The sequence below is a fragment of the Crocodylus siamensis genome, chromosome 2 (assembly GCF_052110815.1).
Source record: "Crocodylus siamensis isolate JL-2025a chromosome 2, ASM5211081v1, whole genome shotgun sequence".
Lineage (NCBI taxonomy): Eukaryota > Metazoa > Chordata > Crocodylia > Crocodylidae > Crocodylus > Crocodylus siamensis.
In genome coordinates this window covers 284,566,029-284,580,043 of record NC_143396.1, presented here as the reverse complement: position 1 = coordinate 284,580,043, position 14,015 = coordinate 284,566,029, and the positions used below count along the sequence as shown (strand labels likewise).

Below are 14,015 nucleotides of genomic sequence, written 5' to 3'. Positions count from 1 at the left end.
TAGTGACTTTAAATCTCTTGGCAGTAGAACAATACAGTATTTCAAGTGAGGGAATGGATTATCCATATGTCCTTAAAGGGTAAAATTGTGCTCTTGAGTTTCAAGAGGCTATTGTCTGTTAGTAGCACTGAAGAGGAAATGGTGACTAATGGAGTCATCAGACAAACTAATAATATTTTTTTCTACGTTTGTTTTGCTGGTAATGTAAAAAAATGCAAGTCAGGGTTCTTGATTTCACAATGAGGTCTCCATCATAAGAAAAACATTGCTGGGTGGAGAGACACCCTTTCTTCCTATTCACGGTTGTTTTACATCTCTGGCAGGTATGGCAGTTATGTGGGAACATGACATTAGTAAATTTTGAGTTGGTAGCTGTCTTTGCGCTGTGTCTTTTCCTTTTATGAAAGAGGTCACTGTAGTCTCTGGCCATGTGTAGGTGTTTGGTTTCTACCAGGAGAATCCCAGTAGCAACTATGAGCGTTACAAGCATTTGTTAAATTTCTCCTGCAGGAAACATGCCTGATTCAAGAGCAAGATCTTTCCCATTTAGTGTGGAAGAACTTGCTGGTGGGAAAATTTCTCCTGCAGGAAGGAATGCCCACATACTTTCCCAGTCTTTTTTGCTTTACTTTTACCATCCTTTTGCTTTCTTTTTTTCCTCTCTTCTGGAAATAAGGACAAGAGTCAGCCTCTTTACTTGCCATCAACAAGATTTTAGTAATCTGCAGACCATAGTTCAACAGTCTGAGCTAGTGGTTTGCTGTACTGTTCTTAGGATGGCTGACTTATAGCTTAATGTATAAACATGAAAGGTGACAGAGGGTTATTGTCAAGATTATACTTGGTCTTTATCATCTTACACAGTGCTTTCATAACAATGTGTAAACAGCAACTTAATAAATTGCCTGCTTTAAAGAATCTTTATTCTGTGCCTAGGAGCCTTTTGTGGCAGACGAGTACATTGAACGCCTGGCATGGAGAACTCCTGGAGGAGGTTCCAGAGGTGGAGTAGAACCTTTCGATCCCAAAAGGTAAAATGCAAGTGTATAATAGGTGGGCTAGTATAATTAGAAATTGTTAAAAAGCTTTTACATGTTTAACAAAAAGGCTATATGTAGTATCATTGTTTATTTAAGGATGTCAGAAACTGGGAGAACAGTTATTTTATGACCACAAGCCAGGTCTTTAGTGAGCTTTCAGAACCCTATGGTGGGGTCATTTTTTCTTTTGGGCTTTTTGAATAGAAATTTCTTGGCCTATTGCTAGAGGTGCACCAGTACTTCAGTCCATATTGTGTTGGCAAAAGGAAAATTGACATTATCAGCAATCGGCTTTTTTGGCTGATGTGGCTGATTAATGTTGCCATCAACTGTGGTGTGCATGCGCGCAGACAGCCTGGCAGCTTGCAGAGCAGCGTCTGGCTGGTAAGTCTGTTGTGGGGAAGGAGCATGAGGGAAAGAAGGGGCCTGGTGGGGTGGCAGAGAGAAAGGCCCCTGCAGTGAGGGAGTGGGGCTGGGATGGCTCTTCCAGAGGGCATGGGGAAGGAGGGGGGTGACTGCTGCTGCTGCATGCACCCCAGGAGGTCATGGGGGGCATGTGCCCCCTGAATCTGTGTCCGGGGCAAGAGTGGGCTGCTGCTGGGGGCTGGGGCCAGGGGCAGCACAGGACTTTGGGGAAGCTGGGCTGCACCCAGGGAGTCAGTGACAGTGCTGAGAGCAGGGCTATGGGGGGGGGGGGGGGGACTACAGCCACCCCAAAATTTTCCATAGCTCCCAGCACAGCTGCTGCCTCCCCCAGGAAGGGTTCAGTGGTGCCCCTAGCCCCAGCTGGTAGTGGCTTGCCCTGTTGAGGCCACCCACCCCCTAGCGTCTCCTGGATGAGCCGCAGCTCTGTTCCATGCCCTGCCCTAGCTGTGCAGCGCTTGCTGTATTCCCAGTGCCAGCCCCACTCTCTCCCTCACCATGGGGGCCTTGATATGCCCTCCCACCCCTTCCCCCACAGCAGACTTACCAGCTGGACGCTGTTCTCCATGCTGCTGGGCCACGTATCAGCAATCAGATTGGTATCGGCCAATATGGGTTGTTAAAAATCGTCCATTAGTATTAGCCCCAAAACTCTCTGTCGGTGCATCGCTACCTATAGCCTTGATACCTTTATTGCTTAATGAAGGTGAAATGTTGGTTTGAGACGTGATTTTGCCTAACTAGCCCAGCCATTCTTGCTATGTATTGATAGTTTTGGTAAAGATTTTATATCGCATTTTTCTTAGAAGTGCGAATGTATTAGTTTGGCAGCAGTATTGTAGCCTGTGAAGTTAGACTGAGGCGTGATAATTGCTTGTTGAATACATCTAAGCTTTGATGGGTTGAATGACTCTTGTGCTATCTCAGAACCTCTCGCAAAATATACTTGTCACATTGATCAACATGAGGAAGGCTGTGTTGTCTTGAGCAATCTAATTTCTAATATTTCAAAAAGAACTTGTGTTGGGGTTGGTCTTTCTGATTTGCATCTTAGAAATGCTGCTCTTCTTGGAGCCATAAAATGACCGCATACTTGCATCCTTCAGAAGTGTGCAGTTTGTGGGGGGCAGGGAGAAGGTGCCTTCTTCCTTTTTTTTTACTCGCAATTTAAAAGTTGTTGTTAGACACCAGAATAATATAGTCTTAGGGTTGGAGGGGACCTCAAGGGTCATCTGATCCAGTGCCCTGCACAAATGAGGGCTGCATTATTGATTGCTAAACCATCCCAGACAAATGTGTTTAGCCTCTTATGAAAACCTCTGATGAAGGAGACTCCATAGCTTTCCTGGGCAGCTTGTTCCATTGATATACCATTCTTGTGGTTAGGGATGTTCCCTGAGGTTTAATTTAGCTCTGTTTTGGTGCAGTTTAAACCCATTACTTCATGTCCTGCTCTCTGTGACCAAGGGGATCTGATATTTTTCCTTTTTTCTTTGTGGCAGTCTCTTGGTGGGGCAACCTCCTGCTCCATTCTTTCTCCTCCCCCCCCCACACACACTTAGTATCCTTTTGTTCAGATTAAGCACACGTGATTCTCTCAAGCCTTCCTTGTATAGCTTGCTTTCTAACTCTTTATCACTTTTGCCACTTGCCTCTGGATCCTTTGCAGTTTCTCATCATCATCTCTGGTTTCTCTGGTAGCCGGATGACTAACCTTGGGGCTTAGCTAAACTAACTTTAAATATATACTAAGGTAGGATGTGAGTTTAAAATATGCTGTTATTCTGGAATCAAAGTATCCACACACAGAATTATTCCTGAATAACTTAATTTGTAGACAAACTTTTACTCTTCAGAGGTAGATGTGTAAGTCAATAGACTTGTCATTAACAAGAACACTCCTGTAACAAAGAGAGCAACACCAGAGGTATCTTCAGCCATGCTGAAGGCGTATCGTTCTGAGGTTTTGTAACAAGGTGCTGTCGCTGGAATTTGCTTGGAATTCATCTTTCATGCCAGCCTCTAGGTCAGGGGTGGGCAAAATGACAGATCTGGTCATTAGCCAGACTCCATTTCCCACCAGCCCCTGCTCACATTGCTGTGGCTGGTTTCCATGGAGACCCCTGTAGCAGTGGCACCTGACAGTGCGGGGCCAGTGTTTCCATGCAGACTGGTCCCAGCGCACTGGCAGGGCATGCAGCAGGGTGAGGAGCTGCTGCAGGGCTGGGATCTTGCCAGAGTGGTGATAGTGTGGTCTGGAGCTGGGGCAGAGCTGTCATCTGCTGCTTGTGTTTCCCTGCCGGGGGTGTGCAAACAGTGGATTGCAGCTCTGCCCTGGTTGTGGACCACACTGCCATTGCTACAAGATCCCAGCTCCGGAGTAGCTCCCCGCCCTACCTCATGCCCTGCCAGCACTGCTGGGGCTGATCTTCATGGAAACCGGACACTTCCCAGGGGCTGCTGGGAAACAGAGTCAGCCACAGTCCTGATCCAGCTCATGGGCCAGACTTTGCCTGCCCCTGCTTTAGGTAGTGGGCAAGGCTTTATGTCCTGTGTGAATATTAGGCCTGAATTAAATATGAGCAACTACAGAATAATACAGCGCTCCCTCCCCTATGTCTGTCGTTCTCATTGCCACTCCTCATTCCAGTCCAGTACAGTCACTACAGTATACTGATATTTAATTCAGTTTAATTTACTCTGTCGTGTATTTTAATGTATTGCTTTTTCTTTGAATTCCCTGATGCACATTCATATTTATCAGGGTATTTTTGAAAGTTCAAGACCTGAGACTGGAATAGTGCGGCATTTGGTACTGTGGTAGTAGTTTTCTTTTATAGCAAAGGGCATTCTGGTGGAGAATGGATGCATTTAATTTTTCCCTCCCTGTTTAGAACAGTAATGGTTGTAAATTTAAGTTTGGGAGAAAAGGTATTGTTTTCCTCCTTCATCCCGGAAACCCTGGAAATAAGCTGCATGTTTCACTCCAATCTGCCTGACTGTATGACCATATCACCTTGTATCAATTAGTAAACATTAGCTTGATATTTTTTGTTAAAATAAAGACCATTATCATACTCAGTTGTTTGATTTCTAGATTGAAATGTCCCACTGAAATGAATGGAAGCCATTCAAACCTCCCTGAGTTGTTTGAAAATCTTGTCATTATGTCACTGGAAATTTAGTCTGGTGAATGAGTGTCGCTGCATGCATGACAAGCAGGAAACTTTTTTTTACACCTTAATATTGGAAAGATGGCTTTGACATGCAAGTAATGTTTAAACTTGTGTAGCTTGCAGAGAGATGGCTCCATTGCTGCCTTTTTATGGCTTTGCTAAGCTGTAGCAAAGTGAAAGCAGTTCAGTCCTAGCAGCAGTAAATGCTGACATTCAAAACCCTGTGGGGTGTTTGCGATGCTGACAAAAAGCGTTTTTTTAATTCAGTTGCTTCTTAGACAACCTCTAAGCATCAACAGAGGCAGGGACTGTCTCCTCCTGGTGGCTAGAGACTGGCTTGGAGAGTGCTCCTTCCTTCTAGCAGCTTAGGCCAGTTAGAAGGGTTTCGGTTATATTGGGTACTTGATAGTTAAAGGCTGAAAAAGTGGATCTCTAAATAGTCTGGAATAGGGGTGGGCAAAATGGCAGCTCCAGGTGGCAGCTGGCCTCTGTTTCCCAGCAGCCTGTGCCTGCAGGGCTGGAGCTGTTTTCCATGGAGACCACAGCTGCTGTGCTGTCCCATAGAGACTGGCCCCAGCCAGTGGCTCTGGAGCCACTGGGATCTTGTGGTGGGGACAGCTTGGTTTGCGGTCAGGGCAGAGCTGCAATCTGCCATCTGCACACTCCAGGCAGGGGTGTGCAGGTAGCGGATCGTGGCTCTGCTCCAGCTTGGGACCATGTGGTCACTGCTGCAAGGAGCCAGGACAGAGCCACAAACTGCTGCCTGCATGCCCCTGCCCAGAGCATGCAGGTGGCAGATCACGACTCGGCCCTGGCCCTGGCCCAAGCTGCCCCTGCCGCAAGATCCCAGTGGCTCCAGTGCAGCCCCCTGCCCTGCCCTACTACATGCCCTGCCGGTGCAGCTGGGGCCAGTGTCCATGACAACTCCAGCCTTGTGCTGTCACAGCGCCTCGTCTGGGGTCTCCATGAAGACTGGCCCCAGCCATGCAGGCAGGGGCTGCTGGGAAATGGAGTCCACTGCTGGCTGGATCTGGCCCATGGGCCAGACTTTGCCTGCTCCTGGTCTAGAAACAATACCCTGGAAGGAATCCCAGTTCCCTCTGCTACTTTAACATTGCCTGTGGATGTGAGATCCCCTGAACTTTCATACAGATTAATTTAGCTGGTTTAGTCATATGGGTATTCTAGTAACAATTTTATCTGCCTGGTATAACAAGAGACTGGGTTCTTGGAAGTATATTGGGTGAAGAGATGGGTGGGATAGCTGAGAAGGGGGAAAATAGAGTAATTGAGAGAGGGTTTTGAGAGGCAAGTGGAAGAAGAAAGGATAGACCAAATCTAAGGAAAGATTTAAAGTACACACTGTAGGGGGAAATGATATATGGGTATGGAGGAAAAGTTGAAATGAGACAGAAGGCAGTGCGGGAGAAAATCAGCATGCCTTCTAGAAAGAAAAAACAAGCAAGGCAAATCCAGAAAGGGAAATACATTTTAACAAAAGCAAGGTGAGAGAGCTAGTAAGTTGTATTTTGGGAAAAAAAATCCTTTAAAATAGGAATTAATTTAAAATGTAACAATGAAATATGGTATGTGTTGGATAATCCACAGTAGATTTAGTCATTAAAGCGGGGGAACATAGTTGTTCAAATATGTGTGTGTGCATACCAGCCAATTGCCCCTCAAGAATGGGGGGGGGGGCAGGGGCTGGGGCTGGGATGGAGTGCTGCCACCTAGCGCCCCATGCTGCTGCTGTTCTGCCTCTTGAAGGGAGCGGGGTGGGGGAGCCTCTGCCCGGTCCTCGGCGCGGCTTCAGAATCATGGCAGCACTCCACGATTGGAGCACCCTGGCTGTTTCCGTCAGCCAAGCAGAGCGTGAACAAAGCATTCTGGACAGACAGACAGACTTAGGCTTTTATAATATTAGCAGATATAGCTATATAATACTCACCACGTAAGCAACGTCTAGGCCTCCTAGTCAGATTAATATATAATATATATATGTATCTGACTAGGGGGCTTAGACCTTGCTTATGTTGTGAATTTTGGCACAGATATGCAAATCCATGCTATAAACAGTTTCTTGTCCTATTGGGTGTATGAGTTTTTCCAAGTGGTCATTTCAGCAGGCCCATGATGTACAATATTACGAGGTCTGTACAAGCGTATGCATTTTTAACAAAGTTAAAATGCTCCGGAGGTTCATATATTAAGTTGATCACTAACCAGGAAAAGCTTCATGTTTCCAGCAGGAGAATATGTTTTTTAAGTCCTGTGTCTAAGGATGTCTCTCTTATAAGTTGCTGTTACCTTAAGGTAAAGCAGGTTTTATTATGAAAATTATTTATCGTATTATCTTTTAAATCAGGTTATTAGAAGAATTTGTAAACCATATCCAAGAATTACAGGTTATGGATGAAAGGATTCAAAGAAAGGTGGAGAAGCTAGAACAACAATGCCAGAAAGAAGCTAAGGAGTTTGCCAAGAAAGTACAAGAGCTGCAGAAAAGCAATCAGGTAAGAATGAAGGTGGAAAGTAAATCTCAAATTATAAAAGTTTCTGAAAAATGTCCCGTCATACCTGAAAACATTGTTTCTCTTTCCACCCTTTAGTATATGAATTTGTTGGAATCCACATTTTTTTATGGAAAATGTACCCTTTGAAATAATGCAGTTATGGAAAAACTGTCCAGAAACATCCAGTGTTTGAGCACAATTTTATCAACATGCTAGAATTGAAATGCTGTTGAGCTGCTGTGAAATGCACAAAATAAGAGTTGTGACTTTTATTAGCTACTTCCTTATTAGTTCAATATAGTGGTTCAGTCAGACCTTGCTAGGAGGTGGAGACGAACACATGATTTTTTGTGGTATCATTTTTTGTAGCTAAGGAACTTGCCAGTGCGCAGACTTCGGTCTTGATTTGTTCAGAACCCCGGCAGTCATCAGTGCTGAGTTCACAGAACGGTACTGTGTGTTGGTAACTGATCAGCTCTTACCTGTAAAGGAAAAACCTTTATCAGAGTTGTTTTATGGTACAAGGATAACCTACCTGATGGCGCTTGCAAGAGCTGTGTCGTCCTTTATTGGGATGAGACCTTTCCAGTAGACGACAGTTGTCTTCCGCAGTAACTTTCATTACTTCACATTCCATGTTAGAATGAAAGGAGAACCATTCAAGTGTTTTGTGAAATGCATTTTGTGCTGAAATGGCAGCTTTGGGATTGGAAATGTGAGCTTTTTTGATTTCTGGGGCTTTTTGTTTTCTCTCTGGTTCTCAAGAGCCTTCACAACCGTAAGCTAAGCAAATGGTTAGGCTTTGAAATGTGTTTCCACAAAATTTCTCTTTGTCATATGTTCCAAGCAGCTTTAATCAGGATGTTTATAAAACACACTGTTCTGTATGGAGTTTTAAATGTGTCATTTTCCAAGGTGATAAATGGCATGGTCCATATACTTTAAGGCTATTAATAATTTTGGTGGGAAGAGGAGAAATGTGGGTCGTCTTTGTTAATTTTCTAAAAGTAATTGCATAATTCCAGATTTCAGGTGCCAATGTGGGTGTGAGTGATCTGAGAATAAAATTACAAAATATACTTGCTTTTAATTTTAGGGTTTTAACATGGAACCCTAAAAATTTCTATTTAAAGTATTAAAAATATGAAGTCTGGATGTACAGGGTTTTAGTATATGTCATCATGTCTTTTCATCCAACTACAAGCAAGAATATGGGTCTAATATACAAAGGTAAATCCAAAACTAGACTTCATACCGTACATAAATAGCTATGCTAAAAGAAGGTCTAGTTGATATAAATGAACATTACTCCACTGATTCAATAGAACTCTCAACTGAGCATTAGGCCGTTAATCTGTTTTATTAGTTGTGAGATGCTTGTTTCAATTCCGATTATCATCAGTTGCCTTGAATCTTCAGTATTTACTATTCGCGAAGCAGCAGGGTTTTACGGCTTTACAGAAGTGTGTATTGAACTTTGGCCAGTTAGGAATATTATCTGAAAGAAGTATATCTTTCACAGTCGTGATTCTCTAACCTTTAGAGAATAGAGCATGATTAATTTGGCACCAGATTCATTTGTTTGCCATCAGATCTATGGTTTAATTTCCCTTTATTTTTCTGAAAGTACAGTAAGTGGAAAACTTGAGGTTTATGTCCTTGTCTGTTCTCCCAGGTTGCCTTCCAACATTTCCAGGAACTAGATGAGCACATCAGCTATGTAGCAACTAAGGTCTGTCACCTTGGTGACCAGCTGGAGGGGGTAAACACGCCACGGCAACGGGCAGTGGAGGCTCAGAAACTGATGAAATACTTTAATGAGTTTCTGGATGGAGAGCTGAAGTCTGATGTTTTTACAAACTCTGAAAAGGTAAGAGCTGTCAGCAGGATGAAAGCAGTTCAAAGCAATAAGCAGGACTGCCCTAATTACAAGCTGCTACCATGACTTACCATGGTCAGACTTCAAACCAGTGAGTGACTGACTTGTTAAAGTTTCATTGTTCTGAAATGTAAATTAACAACCCTAGTCTGCAGATTGCTGATAAAGCATTTGTATTCAGTGATTCTGAATGTGGCAATGTTGGTATTTTTTTTTTCATTTATGAAATTATAAGAGATTTGAGAAATGCTGAAAGGGCAACTTCAGAACATGCACAGAAATTTCTGTTCCTTCCTTTGAAGCCTTTTGCACCACTGCCATTTCATATGCACAATATTTTTTTAAACAACCTCTCTTTGAGAGTTTTCTGAATGGAGTTGGTCCCTTGGCACTATGTATATAATCACAGCTTGCCTTTGGGCTCTGTGAAGTCTCACCTTGTCTTCTGATTTTGAGGGGGAAAGGCATGAAGTCCAGAGCCTGCCAAGAAGGCAAAATTCTTCTTTTAAAAAAAATAAAGCTGTTGAGAAGGAACTCTTCAGTTTTTCATCTTCCTTCTGAAGGTAGCTATGAAGCATAAACCTTATATTAGCTGATCACTAGAGCTGAGAAGAATAAACTGGAGAAGTGGTGCCTAGATGAAGGAAGCACAGCACACCTAAGATTTTCCCAGGCATTTTTAAAAAATAAGTGAGTGATGTTTTGAGGGGTATCTCAGAATTTTTTCACCAACCAAGGATTTCTTAGGCTGATATCTTTTTATTGGACCAACTATATAGTAGAGTGAGACGGGCTTCCAAATGCAAGAGATTCTTTGTCAGTCTTGCTTTTGAAAGCCTGTCTACCTCTACTGCACAGTTGGTCCAATAAAAGGTGTCACTCTTAAAAAAAAAAACAAAACAAAAAAAAAAAAAAACTTGCCTCCCTCATGATTTCTGGACAATCATGGCTACAACATCACTCTTGTACTACCTCACTAACCAAACAGTTTTTCTCAGTGAGGAGGAATTTTAGCATTTGGAAAAAGCGAAAAATTCTTTTGCAGGCTCACATAAAACTCTAGTGCCACCTAAAATGCATTCCATGTAGGAACTGCAAATTCCAATTCTGAGTTTTGTCATCCTTTTACTGCTTAGCTGAACAATTCTCTCAGGGAAATGAATCCATTATTTTGTACGCTTGTACTCTGTAACAGCCAGTTTTATGTTGGTGTTTGCAGCTGGGTCTGTAACTATAATCACTGGTGGCTAGTCTGCCTTAGTCAAAGTGTGCTAAAAAATAATTCTAGCTCCAAGAAAATTGAGCAGTGCTTTAAACTTTAAAAGTTGCATCACAAAAAGACTGGTGTTTTCAAGATCTTTTATAAAAGTTATTTGTCAAAATTTAGTGACTTTCTAAATTTGAGACCAGGAAAATGTGTGTCTTTTTTACTTGCTTACCATTTATTTCCATATACAAGACACTCTTGCTATTCGCAGGTTTGGCATTTGTGGTTTCAAATATTCGCGAATGCTGAACCTGCATATTAAATGCACTTAAAAGAGCTTCTTGGGAGCTCCACGCTTGCTGCCAGACTCCCACTGTTGCCAGAGCAGCTCTACCCGCCACCCAAACTACTTGGGGCACTGAGTTCATGAATACAGATGGCGTTCATGAACACAGTGCCTTATTTATGGATTTTGCCATTGGGGGGGGGATACGAGAACATTTCCCCCACGAATGGCGAGGGTCTCCTGTAAAGTACTGTTTAATCGCTTGGAATTAAATGGTATAGCACTAGTTATGGAGAAATTACTCATGAATCTACTGCAGTGAGAACCAAGAAATTTGAAAGTTTCGTGCCATTTGTAACTAGAAGTTCTGGAGCACTTTCCATGGGAAAAATCTCCAAATGCCAAAATAAATTTAGGCTACAGGTTATAGGTATAGGTCTACAGGCAAAAGGAATTGGAACTCTTGGCAGAGGTGATATCTTTTAATAGAACAACTAGATATTTGCAAAATATCATAAGGTGAAGATGGGATGTCGCAAACACAAATAAATCCTAACACCACTCTGTGAGATAATGGTAAAACATTTTACAGATATGTTGAGGGAAGAGAAATTAGGCAGAGGCCAAATGACTTGCCTTGGGCTGCAAAGGAACCTGTGAGAGTAGAAACAAGATTTTCTGCTACAAGCAATCCTAGAGAGGTGCTGTATTACTTAACTGCTTTAATATTGTATATTGTGTTTTAACATTGCTTCCAAATTTAAATCACAAATTGAAATAATGCTTACAAAAATATAGGGAAACCTGTGAAGAACACATGCAGTCTAAGTTTTACTTTCTCTACCTGCAATAATTTCAGTGTCATCCTGTACTCTGTACTGTATGTGTAAAATAATGATGCTTTTTAAAGTTTTCTCATCTTGGAACCTTAACTACTTTATTTTTGGCATAAGGGGAACACCTAGGTTTTCCTTGCTTTAACCCCCAACAACAATGCTTTGACTTCCTGGATAAACTCTTTTGTTATCTTTATTGACTTTGGTGGTGGTGGTAGATGATGCCAAGTTGGGTGGAGTAGCAGACATTTTACAGGGCAGGATTAGGATTCAGAGTGGCCATAATAAACTGGAAAATGGTCCAGAATAAACCAGCACTGGTACTGTGTCCAGTTCATAGGACCATTTCATAGATTTCATAGACATTAGGGCTGGAAGGGACCTCGGGAGATCGAGTCCAGCCCCCTGCCCAAAGGGCAGGAAGTCAGCTGGGGTCATAGGATCCCAGCAAGATGAGCATCCAATTTACTCTTGGAGCATCCAATTTACTCTTGAAAGCAAAGTACTCTTGAAAGCCCATAGGAAAGCAGGGCTGGGATGGGTGACAGGAAGTCATCTGGTCCCACCTCCTACTCAAGGCAGGATTGTCCCTGACTAAGTCATCCCAGTTGTGTCTATCTAACCTGCTGTTGATAATTTCCAGGGATGGATAATCCATACTTTATCTCTTCCATCCCAGTTCAGATGTTTAACTGTCCTAATCTCCAACCTAAATTTCCAGTTACGGGCATTAGTCTTCAAGAAAGATTTGGACAAGTTAGAAACAGTCCAACAGAGAGTGACAAAAGGATTTAGAGGCCTAGAACACAGGATGTGAGGATGTTTGAAAGACCTGGGATGATGTAGTCTGGAGAATAGAAGACTGAAGTGGGGATTTGATGAGGCTTCATACAGAAACGTTCGTTAAAAGGGTAAGTTGATCAGATGTCCTCTGTCCCCTGGGGACAGAACAAATAGCAATGGATTTATATTTTAACAAGGGAGAACCTAGGTTGGATGTTAAAAGCACTTGCAAACCATGAAAGTGTTTAAACATTGGAGCAGGTTCCCGTGAGAGGCTGTGAAAGTTTCTCAAGTCCATGCTTGGGCTGCTGTTTGTCTGAGATGTAGATAGGCATAGTCCTGCCTTGAATAGGGTTTGGACTATATAACCTCCTGAGTCCATCCAGCCCTGTTTTTCTATGCTCCTACAAAATTTTCTTCCAACTGGAATTTCCCTCGTCTCATTTTCTATTTTTGGGGTGTTAACTTGCCACCTTTCAACTATCTTAGGTAACTCCCCTGTTTTTGTTTCTGCAATGTTGTATCTGTTTTGCTGGCCTTTTTTGAAACTATGCATACTGATTATCCTCATTCGCTTCATTTATAACCCTTCTTTTCTGTTGTCTGGCTAGTTTAACAATTGCCTTTCTGTAAGTGAGTAAAGTACTTCAATTGTGATTTTGGTTTTTCTGAAGCTGGAGAAAATAATCACCTCCTTAGTTTTACACATGTTGTCACAGATCAGTGTTTGCTTTTTATGGAAGAGCATTACAGTGTGTGCTTCGGTTTAATATACTTGCAAGTATCCTTTAAATCCTTCTCTCCATTACTGTTCTCTTCTCTTATCAGCATTGTCCTATTTTTGTCCTTTTATTTATATGGATAAGGATTTTCTATTATCTTGAATTATCTATTAAAATCACCTCTTGTTAGTCTTTTGCCTATAGTTTTCTAATTTATCTAGGTACTTTTATAGTCTTCAACTTGGCTTTTATACAGCCCATATTTATTTTAATTTAACACAGTTTACTAAGACTGATTCAATTAAAAATGAAATTTGCCTAGATTTAAGCAGAAACCATGGAAAATCAATTTGTCGTGGCTTCTGTCATACATAAGCAAAACCTCAGAATTCAATAAAACTTAAAAGTTAGTTACTAACTTGGAAACTTGTATGTTTACTTGTAAGACAAATGAACAGTTAATACGCAAATTAGACTAACCATACGGGAATAAACATGGATGGATCTAGGATTTTAAAAGGGTGGAGGGGGTGCAGATGGTAGGGCTTATCATATATTATATAACACTTTTTTCCTCTAGAAAAAGAAATCAGAAGCTTTACTAGCGTGCAAGAGGTTATCCAGGTCAAGACAGAAACAAAGATTAATATAACTTCACTGGAATGTGAATGATTTTGCTGTATCCTATATTGTGCATAAACATAAGCAAGGCAAAAATATGTCTTTAGTCCTGTTTTCATTAGAATTGCACGTACAGCTCTTTCAAATTCGTAAAACAGAACCTAGCCTTCTTGAGCATCTTGAAAGTACATTCAATGATTCCCCTCAAGTTTATGTCCACATTTGAGTTCATGTCCACCTGAGTTAATGTTTCCACGCCTCAGTTAATGTTTTTAGCTAGAGTTAAAAACAGTTTGCAGGGTTGTGAAATAGGAGCTTCCTTACTGGGAGGAGCTAACACATGGCAAAATTGCAGAGTAAAGGGTAGCTTAATCAGCCATCAAGGCCATTAAAAAGGAGAGAGGGTCATTAACACCTGTAGAATGAAGAGCTTAGAAGGAATCAGGTAGATTCTAATGAGCCATGAAGTCAATTTATTCCTCACTGCTGCTTGATTAGAAATGCTGCTGCCAGTGCCAGGTAGTTATTT

General features: G+C 42.0%; 1 protein-coding gene across 1 annotated transcript in view; it reads left to right on the top strand.

The window, feature by feature from the left end:
* EXOC5 (exocyst complex component 5) overlaps positions 1-14,015 on the top strand; it is a 41,900-nt gene that overhangs the window by 5,970 nt on the left and 21,915 nt on the right. The window contains exons 2-4 of the mRNA XM_090034268.1: positions 937-1,031; positions 7,005-7,152; positions 8,828-9,022. Coding sequence (XP_089890394.1) covers positions 937-1,031; positions 7,005-7,152; positions 8,828-9,022 — 438 coding nt within the window. The remainder of the gene's footprint in view (positions 1-936; positions 1,032-7,004; positions 7,153-8,827; positions 9,023-14,015) is intronic.